Source organism: Micropterus salmoides, unplaced genomic scaffold (genome assembly GCF_014851395.1).
Source record: "Micropterus salmoides isolate LMB-PRFRI ecotype aquatic unplaced genomic scaffold, ASM1485139v1 Ms_hic_scaffold_21, whole genome shotgun sequence".
Classification (NCBI taxonomy): domain Eukaryota; kingdom Metazoa; phylum Chordata; class Actinopteri; order Centrarchiformes; family Centrarchidae; genus Micropterus; species Micropterus salmoides.
In genome coordinates this window covers 14,033,886-14,051,887 of record NW_024041262.1, presented here as the reverse complement: position 1 = coordinate 14,051,887, position 18,002 = coordinate 14,033,886, and the positions used below count along the sequence as shown (strand labels likewise).

At 42.8% G+C, this 18,002-nt stretch overlaps 1 protein-coding gene and 1 long non-coding RNA gene across 2 annotated transcripts; one reads left to right on the top strand and one right to left on the bottom strand.

Moving 5' to 3' along the window:
- Positions 1 to 4,397: 4,397 nt before the first annotated feature.
- Positions 4,398 to 10,742, top strand: LOC119915423. Its single transcript, XR_005446944.1, has 2 exons — positions 4,398 to 4,635; positions 9,896 to 10,742. It is a non-coding gene; the product is annotated as an uncharacterized LOC119915423 (long non-coding RNA).
- Positions 6,008 to 8,107, bottom strand: LOC119915422 (leucine-rich repeat-containing protein 51-like). Its single transcript, XM_038734954.1, has 4 exons — positions 7,905 to 8,107; positions 7,327 to 7,532; positions 6,779 to 6,927; positions 6,008 to 6,334 (listed from the first exon to the last, which is right to left on the bottom strand). The coding sequence occupies exons 1-4, from the start codon at positions 7,954 to 7,956 to the stop codon at positions 6,199 to 6,201; spliced, it is 543 nt and encodes a 180-aa protein (XP_038590882.1). The 5' UTR covers positions 7,957 to 8,107; the 3' UTR covers positions 6,008 to 6,198.
- Positions 10,743 to 18,002: the final 7,260 nt, after the last annotated feature.

Genomic DNA, 18,002 nt, shown 5'->3' with positions numbered 1-18,002 from the left:
GCACTCGGAGCAGAGCCAGGTGTTGGGACAAGAAGTTTGCTCTCTGCTGGAGAAAGGGGCCATAGAACTTATTTCCCCGCCAGTCAGGGAGTCCGGGTTCTACAGCCGGTACTTCACAGTTCCCAAAAAAGCCAGAGGATTGCGTCTGATTTTAGATCTGCGGTCCCTGAACCAATCTCTGAAGAGATTCAGGTTCAAGATGCTCACCATCCCCACCATCGTCAGCCACATCCAATCCGAGGATTGGTTTGTCACGATACATCTGCGAGACACATATTTCCACATCTCCATCCGTCCCTATCACAGGAAGTTCCTGAGGTTCGCCTTCGGGGGCGCGGCGTACCAGTATCGGGTTCTTCCATTCGGCCTAGCACTCTCCCCTCGCACTTTTACCAAATGCATGGATGCAGCTCTGGCCCCGATGAGGCTCCAAGGCGTCCGCATACTGAACTACATCGACGACTGGCTCATTTTGGCTCAGTCTCGGGAGTTAGCGGTTCGGCATCGAGATGTCGTCCTCGCCCACCTTCAGCATTTGGGGCTGCGGCTCAACGCGAAGAAGAGCGTGCTGACACCTGCCCAATGGACTACGTTCCTAGGGGTGGTGTGGGACTCGACGACGATGCGGGCCCACCTGTCGCCTGCACGCTTCGGGTCCATTTTGTCCTCAGTGACCAGAGTGAAGCTAGGCCGCACCATCACTGTGAAACACTTTCAGAGGGTGTTGGGTCTCATGGTGGCAGCGTCCAGCGTAATCCCATCTGGCCTGCTGCACATGAGAGCCCTGCAGTGGTGGTTAAAATCCGAGGGATTCTCTCCGAGGGGAAATCCTTTCCATCTGATATGGATTACGAGCAGGTGCCTTCGTTCCCTGTCAGTATGGAGGAAACCTTGGTTCCTGTCCCATGGTCCCGTGTTGGGAGCGTCATGTCGTTTTGACAGACGCCTCACTCACGGGGTGGGGCGTGGCCTATTTGAATCACCAGGGGGGTCTGCGCTCGCGCCCATTATGCAAGCTGGCACATCAAATCCTTCTGTGGTCCCAGCAGAGACTGCTGTCTCTCAGAGCGACGTATATCCCGGGGACCCAGAATCAGGGAGCAGACCTGCTGTCGAGACAGGGGCTGAGGCCCGGGGAATGGAGACTCCACCCCGAGGTGGTGGAGTTATTGTGCGAAAGGTTCGGCCCTATAGACATGGACCTGTTTGCGTCTCAAGAGACTACGCACTGTCCACTGTGGTTCTCCCCGCTAGGGCTGGATGCCATGGTGCAGACGTTGCCGAGGCGTCGTCTGTATGCTTTTCCCCCAGTCGCTGTGCTCCCGGGGATTCTGGAGCGGGTCCGTCAGGACGGTGTCAGCCTACTGCTAGTAGCCCCGTTTTGGCCGGCCCGAGTGTGGTTCTCGGACATAATATCGCTCCTGAAGGGCCCGCCATGCTGTTTCAGGCAGAGGGCCAGGTCTTTCACCTTTGCCCCGCCCTGTGGAGACTGTGGGTCTGGCCCCTGAGGGGGCCCATTTCCTTGAGGCGGGCCTGACGGCGGGAACAGTTGAGACGCTGCTCAGTTCCAGAGCCCCGTCCACCAGAAGGACGTACAGCCTGAAGTGGAATGTGTGTACCACCTGGTGTAGAGAACGGGCGGTGGACCCAGTTACCTGCCCGGTGACTATGGTACTGGAGTTCCTCCAGGACCGTTTCTCTGCTGGCCTTTCCCCATCCACACTCAAGGTGTATGTGGCTGCCATGGCAGCGTTCCACGCCCCTCTGAGGGATGGGCCTCTGGGGAGGCTTCCACTGGTCGTGCGCTTCCTCCGTGGAGCCCGGAGGATGAGACCCATGACTCGTTCCAGGGTTCCCACTTGGGACCTGGCAGTGGTTCTCAAAGCACTGGCTGAGGCCCCCTTCGAACCCCTGGAGTCGGCTGAGGCCAAGCACCTGACCCTTAAGATGGCCTTTCTCCTCGCTATCACCTCTCTGTGTAGGGTGGGGGATCTCCAGGCACTTTCGGCTTCTCCTCAATGCTTGGAGTTTTCCCCGGTCAGAGCCATCCTGTCCGGGCTATGTCCCTAAGGTTCCGTCCAGGTTGGCAGGGTCTACGGTGCTGCAGGAGTTTCATCCCCCACCTCATGTGACAGCGGAGGACGGGAGACTTCATCTGCTCTGACCAGGCAGTATTTTCACTCTGAGGTCCTCCCGGTGGAGGAAAGCAGACCAGTTGCTGATCTGAACTAGGTACGTTGCCTTAAAACCGTGTGACACACACATCCTCACTAAGTACATTACATAAAGTACAGTCTGCACTGGTTGACTAAACTGAGGGAGCCAGAAGGCCAGCTCGCCCGCTAGTTTGAAAAACTGGCAGAGTACGACTTCCAGGTGCTACATCGTCCGGGAGGCATCATCAAAATGCAGACGCACTCTCTAGAAGACCCTGTCGTAAGCTGTGCCCATGCAGCGTGCTGGAGCCTGACATCCATCAACAACAGCACCATAAAGGGGTGCAATGTAACCTGACCGATGGCCCTGCTGAAGGAACTGCTGTGATAACCTCCACGAGGCTCCCTCCAGTGGGGGTAGTGGAGCCGTCCAGTGGCAGCAGCGGTGACCTGTCCCATCCAAAGATCTGCCGGGTGAGTGATTCTCCAAGGACTGACCTGTTCAGTGGCTGGACCCAGGAGCAGTTGGACTGTGCTCAGATGGCTGACCCAGACATAGTACCAGTGAGGGAGTGGATGGACCAAATGGGAGACCGACCGCGGTGGGCCAACGTAGCACACTGCAGCCCGGCCACCAAAGCCTATTGGGAACAGTGGAAGAGGCTCTACCTGAAAGATGGAATACTGTTAAGGAAATTCTACTGCACTGAAGGGAAAGTGTTCTATCCCCAGATACTCCTGCCCCGCCTGTACCGCAGCTCCCTGATGGAACAGATGCACGACAGCCCACTGAGTGGCCACTCTCAACGGGCCTGACACCGAACATGATGCTTTTTGGGCGGGAGATAACAGAGCCAGTGGACCTGGTTGCTGGCTTGCCACCAGACAGTAACCAGGCTACTACTCCTCCACATTATGTCGTCCAACTCAGAGAACAGGTGGATCTTGCTCACCAGTTGGCGCGGGAGGCTCTGGGAAGATCTGTTGAGCATGCTAAAAGATGACAAAAACATCTGTCAAGTCCAGCACAAGGTCGGGGATGCAGTGTGGTATCTGATCAAAGGTACCAAGAGAGTAAAAAACAAAGTACGGAAATTCTTGCCATCCTACGAAGGTCCCTACTTCATTGTGGGCCTATTGGACGACTTAGTATACCGGATCCAAAAGAACCCCAGGACAAAGGCCAAGGTAGTTCACCACGACAAGCTCGAACCTTACCATGCTAGGACACCGCTGGACAATGGCTGGGTTTTCCAAGATGCTGACACCGGGGGCCCCAGTGAGGAGGTGTTACCCCCTGCTGGCTCAGATATCGTTCCCCTTCTCCTGGGGGATACTTCAGTGGATACTGATGATACTGCTGATGAGGACCTCCAGGGTTTCCAGTCTTCGCTGCCAGCCTCCTCGCCAGCTTTGCCGGGTAGCAGCCAGTTTTCTGACACCCATGCCCAGCCTCAACCTGGCGAGGCTGGGATCAAACACCCTGCAGGTGGGCCGACCCGCAGTTCGCAGAGCACCGGACAGGTTTGGTGACTGGGTTGGACATTGAACTTCATATGTCGTGGGTACAGGCTGCCCTTTGCAGAGGAAAAAAAAAACGTTGCCCAGTTGCCCAGAGTTGTAATGCTATAAGTTGTAATTTGATCGAAAGTTTGAGATGTATCCTGTTCACATCTTATAGGTTAAGTTTAGTTGAAACCATAATGACAGGGAGTCTGGGCACTAATAGTTCACAAGTTATTGTTTTAATGCTCTGGCACGTTAAGTAGCTGTTAAGATGTTGTTGGGTTTTGAGTGACTGACTGAAACTGGCAAGCTGGGTTTGTTTATTTGTTGGTTTACTTGTTTTACTCCTGCAGTATGTTACACCTTAGAGTAATATCCCGCCAGATTTCAGCTAAATGGCTAACACCCTCACTATACTTTCAGTATTGACGCAGACGTAGTGTTGTGAGCACTGGTTGCATTACTGTAAAAAAAAAAAAGTGATATGCGTCCATTGACGTTGTATAGACATTGCCTTTCTCTTTAAGCTGTCTTCCACTGAAGAAGGACCTATTCAAGGACTGTGGGAAGTAGGGGTTATTCGAAATGTGTAGATAGATGAAGTTTTTTTTAATGTTTTCTTCCTTATAATGTGACTGTGCTGGAATGATGTTAAGGGTTTAATCATCATCCAGAGTGGGGGTAGTGTGACCCGTCCTGCCCCTTTAAGGACAGCGGCAGTGTGGGAAACAGGAAGAGAAACAAGTGGGTTATCTACTAACGTGGCTGGGGGAAGTAGTAACTGTTGAGTGAGTGAGACTGACTAAGCAATCTCTAGTGAAGTGCCGACGAGCCGTGTAATGTGTGAATTACTGCTGTAAAGGAGAAATAAGGTTCCTGCTGACGAACGCCGCAACAACGTCTTATTCATCTTTTTGACTGGCGGAGTGGCCCGGGTTGCTAAAGCTAGTTACCAGCTGCGAGCCCGACTAAGGTAATCACTGAACGCCAGTCTGTTCTCAACTACGGTTCTGGGCAGAAAGCTGGGAAGGTAACACTATTCACCTGCTCTACCTCAGCACCACTGATGTAGACAGGAGTGTGTCTTTATCTCCTGTTTCCAGAAAACAATGATCAGATCCTTTGTTGAAAAAAATAATAATAATATATATATATATACATACATACTGAAATAGAAAAGCACATCTGAAATGTTAACAATGAAAGTCAAAATCTGTAAAGTGCATGTAAGTGCTTCCTTAAGCACTGTAAAAGTCAAAGTGGGCCTTCCTGCTGAGAGCAGCTGCCATCCTGACTGAAGCATATTCATTGATATTGGCTTCATTGCACAGTTTGAAATACATGGTCTAAATGATGTTTCAAAAGAGCCATGTTAGTACAGGTTTCAAAGGAAACTGAGGTCTAAATACTGCCACAGAGAATTACTTTAGACACACATCAATTTCAGTGTTTAGGACTAAATTCAGTTTCAAAAAATTTCATTAGTATTGGTTTCAGCGTTCAGCTTTTGTGTCACATGGTCTAAATGCTGATTCAGGGGCATTTCCATCCCGCCAATTAAAGATTTTGCAGGGAGAAACACTGATACATGATTCTGCACCAAATAGAGCCTGGAGAGCAGCCAGTTAAATCAGCCTCAGGCCTGATTTATGGTTAACATTTCTTCTCTAACAAGACCAGACGTTAATAGCAGATACCTAAAGCTGTTTACAATGTAAACTGAATGTATCACATTCATATTTGTGTTATTTGTGTGTGTGTGTGTGTGTGTGTGTGCATGTATCTGTAAACAAACCATCCTCCATTCACATTACATACAGTACGCACACACACACACACACGCAAACATTGCTTTTATATTACAGATTCAGTTCAGGTGACCCATAATTGTGCTCTTGTTGCCACAATAATTAGAACTCCCAAAGTGCACACATAAACAAAACACAGAGGTTGTATACACTGAAAAGGGGGCTGGGATAAAAGTAAATTAAACTACAGTAAAAATAGCAGAACGGCTGGCTCACATTAAAAGGCACAATGTATGACCCCATTGTAATCTGGTGCTGTTAGTTACTTGTTTACATTAGTAATATCTGTAAAACAGGCCAACACTGTCACATTTTATGACCAGTTGAACAACACACAAAACTCTCATATTCCAACCATAAGTCAAATATGTTTGTGAATAATCCTACCCTTTCTATTGCAAACAATACTAATAGAGTTTTGTAGTTACCTTATCATTATCTTATTCAGTCAGTTCATACTGTAATTTATGCACACTGAAGTAGCCAGCCAGAGATAGATTTAGCTGGCAACTGGGACTTTGGGAAACCTCTGGACTCCAGAAATAACCAGCAATTTAATTTCAGCAAGCTTTACTGGCATTATTTAACGCATCAACTCAAGAAGATTTAAAAAATTCAGAGTCAAAAACGATGAATATTATATTTTCGGGATAGGAAACATTTCATTTCAAAGCTGTGTTGACAGTGGGTTAAACATTAATGAATCAAATAAATGACTTGGTAAACAGTCATGGGACATTCTCTGTGGTGTTTTTACCACTGTTGGTGCAGTGGTGCTTAACATTTGCCAAGACCCGCTCCTCACGTGTCACGGCACTGAAATCCATTGTCTTCAACTGAGGCACGGCGGAAATCACATGACTCCTAAACACACACAAACACAAGCACTAAATAAGCTTTAAATCCAGGGGCTCCAGGGACATGTGCACATCCCTGTAATAAATACAAATTCAATCTTGAATATGGGAGATATCTTTCAGTCAATACAAAGTTGACCTTGCCAGTACTTCACAGGTATTTCACATAAATGATACTGTAGTATGAAATTAGGTAAAAAATTAAATTAAGATGCTCAATGCATGCAATCGAACCAATGAAGGGTGACCTTCTTTCTGTGTGTGTGTTTGTGTGTGTGTGTATCAGTTGTTAGGCAGATGGAACAGGATATGTACTGTAATATGAGCGACGAAAACAACGACTGCAAATAATAGCATGTTACAGACAAACATCTACCAGCCAAGCCGAATGTGTGAGTAAGTGAGGTTGGGAAGAAAATCGGTGTAAATTGAAAGAAAATTAAGTCTCCACCTGTAGCTTTTGTGGGTTTCTATGGCATTTCCGTGTAGGGTGATGGTGTGTAGATACTGCAGCTCTCCCAGCTTGTCTACCTCTGACAGGTTCCAGATGCAATTGCCATGAAGGTACAACACACGCAGTTCACGCAGCTCGCAAAAACCCTGAAGCACACACACACACACAGCTAAATTGCAAATTTAGATCTAACAACATGAAAATGCTTAAATAATACAAGCAGGTATGAGCTGATGCCCAACGCTGAAGTAATTAAATCAACACTGGTAGACGTTTAATGATCAGTTGCAGTTAATTCATAAATGACAGTTTCCTTGGAAAAGAAACTTAAATTCTAATACAGTAAGTAGAGTATACGTAAGTATCATATAGTATAAATATAGATAAACAAATTAAATAAAAAGTTTACATTTTAAAAAGCTGGCAGACAAAGAATGATTGAAAAGCAAAGAGAAAAGGAAGAAAAAAAACAGAAAGAAAGACAGCAAAGAAACAGAAGAAGCAAACATGCAAACATATGAGAGAAGAAAGAGAGAAAACCTCACCGGGTCTATGCATGTGATTTTGTTGAAGGACAGGTCCAGCCAGCCCAGCTTCAACGGTTGAGCCAAAAAGTGGCTAAGAATGTACTGGAGGCCAGTGAGGTCAGTGATGCTGTTGTTGCTGAGACGCATGGAGCAGCTCAGGTACTTCCCCTTTGAGTTTGTGTTTAAAGGCCGCAGGCCACTTCGGGGCATTTCTGCCAACGCACCTGAATCAGAAATACACAGTACAGTTTTTCTTATATATTTGCATTTATATCTATGTTGCAAAATCAGTTTGTTTAAGGTGGTGCATTGCAGTCAGTACACTACTTTCATCACAGCACTTGACACGTGAAAACAACTGACAGATTTGTCACGGAAGATCACACCACTAACGTTAAAAGGTTTTTATTAACTAGAAATGCAGGGAGGGCAAAAATAACACCTTCCCATGACAAATGTAAGCTTACTTACGAGTTATTACAGAAGAGCTAAGAGAACTGCAGGGATATTATGGATACCAGAAGGAATAATAAAAAACGAAAATACCACCTAGTGTAAAGCTACAGACTGTAAAAATGAGAGGAATATAATACTACCTGTAACATGGCTGATGTCTTTAAACGACAGATCCACTGGAGGGCCATACATGTTATCTGAAGGTCCAGCAACAGCCAAATCATTCAGATGACAGTGCTGAAATAGACCAGTGAACTTTCACAGACCTTTTTTTACAATTTCAAATATCAACATGTGGAAACAAATAAACCTAAAAAACTTCAACCCAAACAGTTCCCTAGCAACTGTTTCTTTAAGCGACCATATATTTGATTTCCATTTTTATTAAAACAAATAGAAAAAAGGCAACCAAAGAAAATAATATAATGAAACGTGGCTTCTTTCACTCACACACAAGTGATTATTTACAGGTAATTTCATCGAATGACTTGTTTAAAAAAGCTGTTGTTTTTCGAAAACCTATTTGACCTTATTCACAGATAATTAGAAGGCCGGAACAGTGGAATAATTAAGACATACTGTGAGTGGTTCAAAGTCATAACTGAAAAGTTGTGAGTTTGAATCAGTCCCTACTCTCTTTAAACAAAAGTTAACAACAACGTACATGCATGAATATGATGAATATAGTGTGAGTGTGTGTGAAGGTATTACTTTCAGTTTCTGATGAGTACTTGGCACCTTCCATGGTAGCCTCTGCCACCAGTGTATGAATATGTGTGAATGGGGTGAATGTGACATGTATTGGAAAGCACTTTGAGTGGTAGGAAGACTCGAAACGAAATATGCAGGTGCACGTCACATTGCAATTATGTACATTGCACACATAAATCAACACAGTCACATAAACACACGCTTGCACTAAAAAAGTAAACAAGAAATAGTCTTATCTCTACTGAAATGGTTCAAACGGTGGCTAGCACTGTTGCCTCAAGCAAGGAGGTCTTAAGTTCAAACCCACTGACAACCTGAGGCCTTTCTGCATGTTCCCCTGTGCGATTCCTCTGGGTGCTTCTTCAGACAATCCAAACACGTAGAGGTCAGGTCAACTGGTGAGTCTATATTATCCATCACCTTTCGTGTGTGCTGGGATAGGCCACGGCGGGCCCTGAATTGGACAAACAGATTGAAGCTAAATAAAAGATCGCAGGAAATGCAACAGAATATAAGTTGGAGAGGGCGAATGGAGGACGAGTTTAAACATTAGAGCTGAAAGCGGGAAGAGGTGATGATGGAAAATGACATCCATCAGTCTGAGTTTTTCCTCACCTTGTCACTCAATCAAGATGTCTGTGTGGATATATATATACTGTATGTGTGTGTGTTTGTGTAGATTCACAAATAGCACTACAGCTTCTCATTGAAGGAGTAAGGTCAACTCTTTAAATAGAGGAAGAAAATAAAACAGGCAAAAACACAATGAGCCAAAGTCAAGGACAGACTCTGGCTGAAATCAGGGTTTTTTTGACCACATGTTTAGGACATGTGAAGTACAAAGTGTGAGATGTTTTTTTACGATATGTATTTATGAGCTACTTGTGTCACTGGTGTGTGTGTGTGTGTGTGTGTGTGTGTGTGTGTGTGTCTTGACTGAATCTCTTAACTTCATCAGGAAACAAGGTCATTTTAGTTGAATAAAATATCACTCAGGAGCCCCAGTATCCCTCAAAATGCAGGCTTATGTCCAGACCAGATGGAAAGATCTGGACCTCGCTGAATGGGTAGCATGCTTTCCTCCCTCTGCAACCGCCATCTACTTGCCCTTGAGTGATGCGCTTAACCTCCACTTACCACAGCCAGTCTGTTCAGCAGCAAACAGTATGAAACTGCAATTACTGAGCAGATCAGAGAATTGAATGTGTTGTTTTTAGACTGCAACACAGGGGTCTCCCTATCATCTCTTTTGCATATAGTTGCCATGTGCAGTTATCGCAGAAATTATTTATTTAAACATTGGCATTGAATGTAATCTTTGGTTTTGCATAATTGCCCGTTATCAATATTGTGTTTGGGTTGGAAATACAGGATTTTATGCATTAGTGACATCCATTTCTCTTTGCACTTGCATTTACAGGATGTGATCTGAGCAAGCAGAAAGGCACAGGACAAGCACTTCGGGCAGCTCTGCAGCATGTGATCCGCATAAACACAACCGCAGCTGTGTCGCACCAACTTTCATTTGTTTGAAGCCACAAAATAACCAAACAGCCACAAGCACAAACAATGGACTTGCAAGCATGTTAAAATGTAATGATGTCAATAGTGTTTGTCAGCACACTGTCTTCATGTGGTATTCTAATGATCCCTACAGATCCACTGCTCGTACAACTGGCACAGTAAAACAGGAGCTCTCTCTCTCTCTCTCTCTCGTGCTCACAGTTGTTTTTTTAACATTAGAAATGACAATGCTGCAGGTGTAGCCGGCAGTAACGAGATGGAGCTGCTGCCCCCAGTCTGGCATGCACCACTCAGCACAAGTACAGTGTGTAGCCCCAAGATTTTTGTCATATCAAATTCAACAAAGAAAGAATGATGTATGTCAGGTGGTGAAGTGGAGCAATATTAGAATGTCAGTCCTTGGATTAGCCTGACAATGGCTTAATTGCACTGAATAAATTTTTTCACGCAACCAAACATTTTTGCATTCAGTGTTGGAGAAAACAGCTATTGCAGCTGCTGCCACAGCAGAGTGAAAAGTGAGTCATGTCTCTAAGTTAATACATAATGTCTCCTGGTTGTTTTATGCATTGAGGTTACTGTCAGCGGAGAAAAAGACACCTCTTCCTTTTCTGCATGGATCTCTGCCTGTTTGTTTGCTGCATGTGCAAATTGGCAGAATGAGGCTCTTTGATTCAAGCGACCTGACACTGAACCCTGACATTTACTGATGATATTTTGGATTAAAATGTTCTGTTCTCTAACTCCAGTTGTTTTATAGTGGATTCTTCATGCGTCACACCCATTACATCCCTGTCTTTGTATTGCCAGTCAAAAGTTGGCATTTCATGGATATATGAGCATCACCAGCTGTTGCACTGAAAAGCAGGGATTTTGATACAATGACGTGCGTGCAGTTTAACAGCACAGTATTGCTAGGAATAACATTATGAATCTACAGAGCAGGATTTACATCCAGTTCCAATTTCCCAGTGTCAGTGCAGGAAGTAGCATGTCTGTCATGCAGCAAAGCAATAAATAAGTGTGTGTTTGTGTAACGTATCTGACTTTTGTGCAGGGCATTGGAGTTTGTGCCCCATTACAGAACCTCAGTTAAATGTTGTAATTGAATGTAATCCAGGGTTTTGCAGAATTGTCCAATATCTATTCTGATATAGTGTTGTTTTTACCTTACAACAAATGTGAAAAATAATTATATAATTTAATTTTATATATATATATATATATATATATATATATATATATATATATATATATATATATATATATATATACATATATATTCATACCTGGATAAAGCTCGCAGCATTGTGAGGATCATGTTCTTTGATTTCTCCAGTGCTTTTAACACGATCCAGCCTTTACTGCTGCGGGAGAAGCTCCAGAAGATGCAGGCGGACACCTCCACAACTTCCTGGATTACGGACTACCTGACAGACAGACCACAGTTTGTGCGACTGCGGGGTGGTGTGTCTGAACGGGTGGTCAGCAGCACAGGAGCACCACAGGGGACTGTTCTCTCACCATTTCTCTTCATGCTGTACACCTCAGATGTCCAGCACAACTAAGTCCTGTCATCTCCAAAAATACCCGGATGACTCAACAGTTGTTGGGTGTATCAACGGTGGAGATGAGACTGAGTACAGGGATCTGGTTGACCGCGTTGTGTTGTAGTGTAGGAACAACTACCTCCTCCTAAACGTGACAAACATGAAGGAGATGGTGGTGGACTTTAGGAGGACCAGGACAACAACACCATTCACCTTCTGGGAGAGGAAGTGGAGGTGGTTGAGAACTTTTCATACCTGGGTGTGCACCTTGACAACAGACTGGACTGGAAGTACAACACTGAGGAGGAAGCTTAGGTCCTTTAATGTATGCAGTAGGATGCTGTATATGTTCTATCAGTCTGTTGTCGAAAGCGCTATTCTCTTTGCAGCCATCTGCTGGGGCAGCAGCATCAGAGCCAGTGACAGCAAGAGACTGAACAAGCTAATAAAGAAGGCTGGCTCTATGCTGGGGTCTGCTCTGGAGCCCCTGGAGTTGGTTGTAGAGAGAAGAATGTTACACAAACTATTCAGCATCATGGACAACACTTCACATCCGCTGCACAACCTGCTGGTCGGGCAGCAGAGTGCATTCAGCTGGAGACTCCTACAACTCCACTGTAGCAAGGACCGTTACAGGAAGTCATTCCTACCCACTGCTATCAGAATACATAACAACTCTCCTCTGTGCAGGGAGAGGAGACTAAATTACATGTGATTGATAAAGGACATTACATTATAGTTAAACATCATACTCAACACTCTCAATATTTGCAAGTGATACTAAATTGCACATCCTGAATATACACACAGTTGCGCTTGTGTATAAATCTCATATCTGTAAATATACATTGTAAATATATTTTTAAAAGACATTTTGTACATTATATGTTATGTTAGTTTATGTAAATATATCTGGTCTGTATTTTTTGTATTCTGTGTCAATTTTGCTGCTGCAACACCGCAATTTCCCCTCAGGGATCAATAAAGTTTCTATCTATCTATCTATCTATACATAATTTAATTATATATATATATATCTGAGGGGGCCATCACCTCAGCAAAATTAAGAGAAGCTGCTAAAGAGGACCCTTAAAATAATCCAAAACCATAAATACATTAAGGAAAACATGAAAAAAAGGACACAGTGTCCAGCAGTGAGACTGCATCTGTTATCTGTCCATCCACCTTGTTAGCCGCTGAGCTTGTTGCAGGTTTAATATCCTTGATCATATTGATCATGGTTTTTCCTCAATTGCTGTAATTATTCACAAGCAAGTTTCTGATTTAGGTTTAAAAAATCTGTCATTGTTTTATTTGAAATGTTTGTATGCAAGTGCACATACAGCTATGTAGTACCTCCTTGGATCCCTTCCTGCTACCTATCTGAGTTTATGGTTTAAGGCCATTTCTCAGGCAAAAGTGCAACGTCAGGGATGTCATTATCATGGTAACACCACAAGAGAGTTTAGCAGTTGTCATCATCGCTTATGCCCTCTAGGAAACTCAGTTTTGCCCAAGGGGACAAGGAAACAGACACTCATACACAAACGTAGAACAATCACAAAAAAATGAATTGGTGCACACACTTACGTCCACACACAATTGCATTCATACACATGCCAAAACTAGACCACAGCCACAATCCAGATTTTTTGTTGCCTAAAGGGACATAGAGGCATTCTTTTTCACTATTACACCTACACGACACCTAAAACTTCTCTACCACAGCTCTCCTTCTTCCCTCTAAATTTGCCTCTTTTTCTTCCTTCACTCTCTACTTCTACTTCTTGAAGGACTGATCTTGTCCATTTTACTGCCTCTCTCTCTCTCTTTCTCACCAAGCTCTCCTCTTTGTCCTTTAATATAAGTGTGAGGCCCTGTCTGCAAGGTCTTCTACTTGAATGGCCACAGACCATGACAGCACTTTTTGCCTACATTTCTGTTTTTTCACTCATTTTCTCTGTGTATAAAAAACACCTTTCCTTTCTCTTCATGCATATCTTCAGTCTCTTTCAGTCACCATCTCCAACTCTCTTCCCACCTCCTCTCCTGTTAGCGTTACGTACGAGGTCATGCTATTAGCCCGCTGGTCACTCAACCTGCTCTTGGCACGGACACACATGGCTGCTTACCTTGTATTAAGAGTAGATGGACAGTCAATCAGCCCTCCTCACAGACAGTCACTCCCTCAGATACTTGGTTGTTTAGCCAGTCAGCCAGTCAGTCAGTTAGCTGCTCTGTCAGATGGTCATTCAACCAATCACACAAAGTATCAGTCATGTCAGTCAGTATGACAGACAGCATGATTCAAGCTGCGTTTCAGTCCATTAGCAAGGCAGTTAGACAACTGATGCTATACAGCTAGTTACTCCGTCTACAATTACTGTATGGTTGGAAACAAAAGCATACAATGTGAATAAAAAACTGTTTATTTATTCTGTTTTATAGTATTTTATAGTATATTGTGTTTATTTACCAAAACAATTGACCTTATGAGATGAAGAATGCATTTAAAAAGGTATAAAAACAAAACAAAACAAAATGAAGAGTTGAACTTTGAAATTTAAACATTAAACTTAACAAGCTGAACTTAGGGACCATCTAAAAATTGCATGTAAAATGGCCAGGACAGCAGCTTTCTTAGTTTAGTTTAGTTTAGTTTTAGTCATGATAGTGCCACTAGCAGCAACAGTTAGATGGATTGCCATGACATTTTGTACACACATTCAAATTCCCCTGGATGAATTGTAATACCTTTTGTTGATCTGCTAGCTTTTCATGTACTGCCATCATCAGGTCAGATTTTTAAGATGTCCAATACTTTGGTTTAAGACCAAACACCTGCAAAACAAATGGCATTCAGACTCAGCTGTGCTTTGTGTTTAGTGCTAATAAGTAAATGTTAACACAACGCAATAAACTAACGTTATACCTGTGTACCATCAGCATGTTGGCATTGTCACTGTGAGCTCATTAGGTTGCTGACGTTAGTATTTACTTCAAAGCACATTCAACAGTATAGAACATTTTAAACACTTTGAAGATTAAATCTGAATACAGATACAAGCACAGATGCTTTGTTAAGTTAACAGATAAAGTATTAGCTTTGTGTTACAGACTAAGAAGAGCACAACTCAAGTACACTGAGGATTCTTGTTAAATATCATGCATTTACTCCTAAAAAGATAAAAAGCCTGAAAAGCTGTTCAAAATTGTTCACAACAAAGCACAGCCTCATCATCCAGTGTTTTTTTTCCAAACCAAATTTAGCCAAAGACCACTGGGAACACTTTTTTCAATACCACCCATTTCACCCTCATTCAATTACACAAAGTGACTCCGGGGAGTTACTCGATACAGCTACAGTGCAGCTCAGCTGGAGCAGGTGGGGTTAAGTGCTTTTGTCAAGGGCACCACCAGAGGTGTGCTGGAGAAGCAGAAGAGTTTTACTCAGACACTTCCACGGGCTCAGAGTTGGGGAGGGGCACTCCAGTCACAAGCCAACATCTTCACCCTTAGATCACTGAAACTTAAGAGCCAAAGAAATTTCACAGATTTGTTTCAAAACCCATTTTAGGATTAAAATATGTACCCAAAAAAATCCTATTGCAGGTGCAAATAAGCCACAGTACACTGATCCTGTTTGGCGCAACATCGTTTGATGTTTTAAGTAACCTTGGTTGATAAATCGGTAAAAGTTCAGTTAATAAAATTCCCATGTTGCCAAGCAAGATCAGAGAGTGCTATAAAATGTCCTTTTTAATTTGCAACATGGACTCCCAGCAACCAGATGATTAGCCGAGCTGTTAATCATCTTCCTCGAGGCAGCAACACATCATTTCCTGTTTTCTTTTTAAATATCTTTTCATGGTGACACGTGACAGATAAGATGTCACTGCCTTTAAAGCATAAGGATCACTCCTTTCAAATACATAATTGTACAGTGGAAGCCTCTTTCACTAGTTTTTCATGTGCCTGCATGCCAAACGATTTGAAACTTTTCCAAAACTTTCTCTTTCAAATGGATATGAAGTTGGGTGAGAGTTCATTCACCCCTTACTAGTGGGTTTAGATTCTGATGCCAGTGCCTAAACCTAAAATTATGTTGGCTAATGTGTAAATAAAATGGTTAAGGACACTTATTGTATTGGAGGTCCTTAAATTCACATAGTTATCACATTTATTTCTGTATGAACACAAAGTCTGTTGTGTCACATGAAGGTTGCTAAGCATTCGCATTTGAGCAAAGTGAACAATTTCTGCTAAATTTACAATAAAGGTCACTTTAAGACTAGGCAGGTAAACGGCGTACATCCTGTTGAAAGTTAGCATCAGTGTCAGGGTAATAATAGTCACCAAAACTGGCTTAGTTTAAATTAGCAAAAGAAACAAAAAAACAAAAACTCCTTTTTCAATGGAATTATTCACTCATCCACCACATTTTTTAAATGTTAGATGGCTTGAGTAACTGTCTCATCATTCCTGCTTTGTAAATCCTTACATTGTTTGGAAATGCACATTATTTCTCTCACGTTTTATACACTTGGAACCATATTTACATTTGAGAACATGTGAGGCGTTTGCGCACTTTCTAGCCATTCTGATGGACATGTCTCTAGGGATGGCAATGTTGGTTAGTCAGTCAGTCGGTCCATGGACCGACAGACTGACCAACATTGCCAACATTACCAACATTACCAAAAATGGTCCAGACTGAAATATCTCAACAATGGTTAGATGGATCGCCACAAAATTTAGAAAAAAAGAAAGTCATGATTCCCAGAGGATGAATCCTACATATTTTGGTGATCCCCTGACTTTTCCTCTAGTGCCACAAGCAGGTCAAAGTTTTGACTTATCATGTGAAATGACTACTACTACTACTTGATGGAGCGGCTCAGAAAACATTCATGTTCCCCAGACAGTGAATCCCAATGACTTTGGCAATCCCCTACCTTTTCCTCTAGCACTATCATGAGGGTGGCATGTTTGAGAGGTATCAAATATTGAATGGATTATCTTGAAATCTGTAACACACATTCATGTTCCCATCAGGATGCATTGTATTCACTTTTTTATTTTGCACCAGTATCAGGTAAAAATGTCAGGGAAGGATTGCATCGATCCGACACAGAAATGACAGCTAACAGTGGCAGAGAAAGGAACTGTTTTAAACTGTGACAGCAACAAGGTGACTGGCTCACATGAGGTCGCGGCAAAATCTGATTGGTTTAACTGAAAGCGTGAAACCTCTCAGTCAGCTGTGTGAGTTGAAAGTGGGAAGAGACAGAGAGAGATCGAGCAAATAATGTATAGATAAGCATGAAGATAGTCAGTCTTCCTGATTACCCTAAGCTTCATGCCAACCTTAGCATTTCCCTTAAAGCACTGCTGTGCCTCAGTACAGCCTCACAGAGCAGTTAACATGACTTTAAAATTCAAAAGACACGGCTCATCCTTAAATAACCTTATCCTTCAATATGCAATTTGCTATATTTCTTGTAGCAGCAGCCAGGGCTTCTTTTTCCTTGTCAGACTGTTTTTATAGCAGACAAAAATCTCACATGTATACTGCAGAGCAGAACTAAGGATTAAAACACTGAAATCCATTATTTAAAAGGGATTATTTTAGGATACAGAAATAATTTTGCAATGTCAATGTGTTTCTGCCATATGCGGGTAAACTCCAAGGGCTTAACAACTGAATATAATGTATATAGCTTGAGGCTTGATTTTACCAGAGGATTTCTTTGTAAAAAAATACATAGGGCAAGTATGTTCAAATATTTGCACTAGAATCTCCACTTGAAACTGAATTGTCTGAAAGCCTCTCACATTTCATCACACATGTGAGTGATATGAGAAACCAAAATCTCCATTTCTGTGAGATTCCCCTGAATACACTTCGTTACCAAAAGCCATACTCCTAAGACTTCCCAATAGGAATCCAGTAAGACTAGAGACTTTGCCAGGTTTTGTGGTGCTCCTCCAAGCTACAAACAAAACATCTAGCCATATATGCTGACATTTTAAATCATTTTTTAGAGAGGAGAGGACTCTCTGCAAATCACAAGAGTATACAAACTGGTATAACTGAAACAGCTCCAAGATAAAACATATGAATACAAGAGGATTATGAACTTCAAAAGAGTACATGAACGAGAGTAAAACCAACTTTCTGTGACTGTAAAGTTTTACATTTAAAAGAGACATAGTTTCATATCCAAAATTAAATCTTAATTACAAAAATAAAACCTAACAAAAGAAAAAAAATTTATTCCCAGGAGTAAAAGTAAAACACTGTTTATCGCGGTGTGCTTACAAATTAGGATACAAGTGTTAATCAAGTGACAGAACTGAAGCTCTGTTTAACTACCTTCCTAAATATATCTTCATTAAGAGAAAAACATCTGCGAAAGAGGAAAAAAAAATCTTGGTTGTGTATTCCCTAGA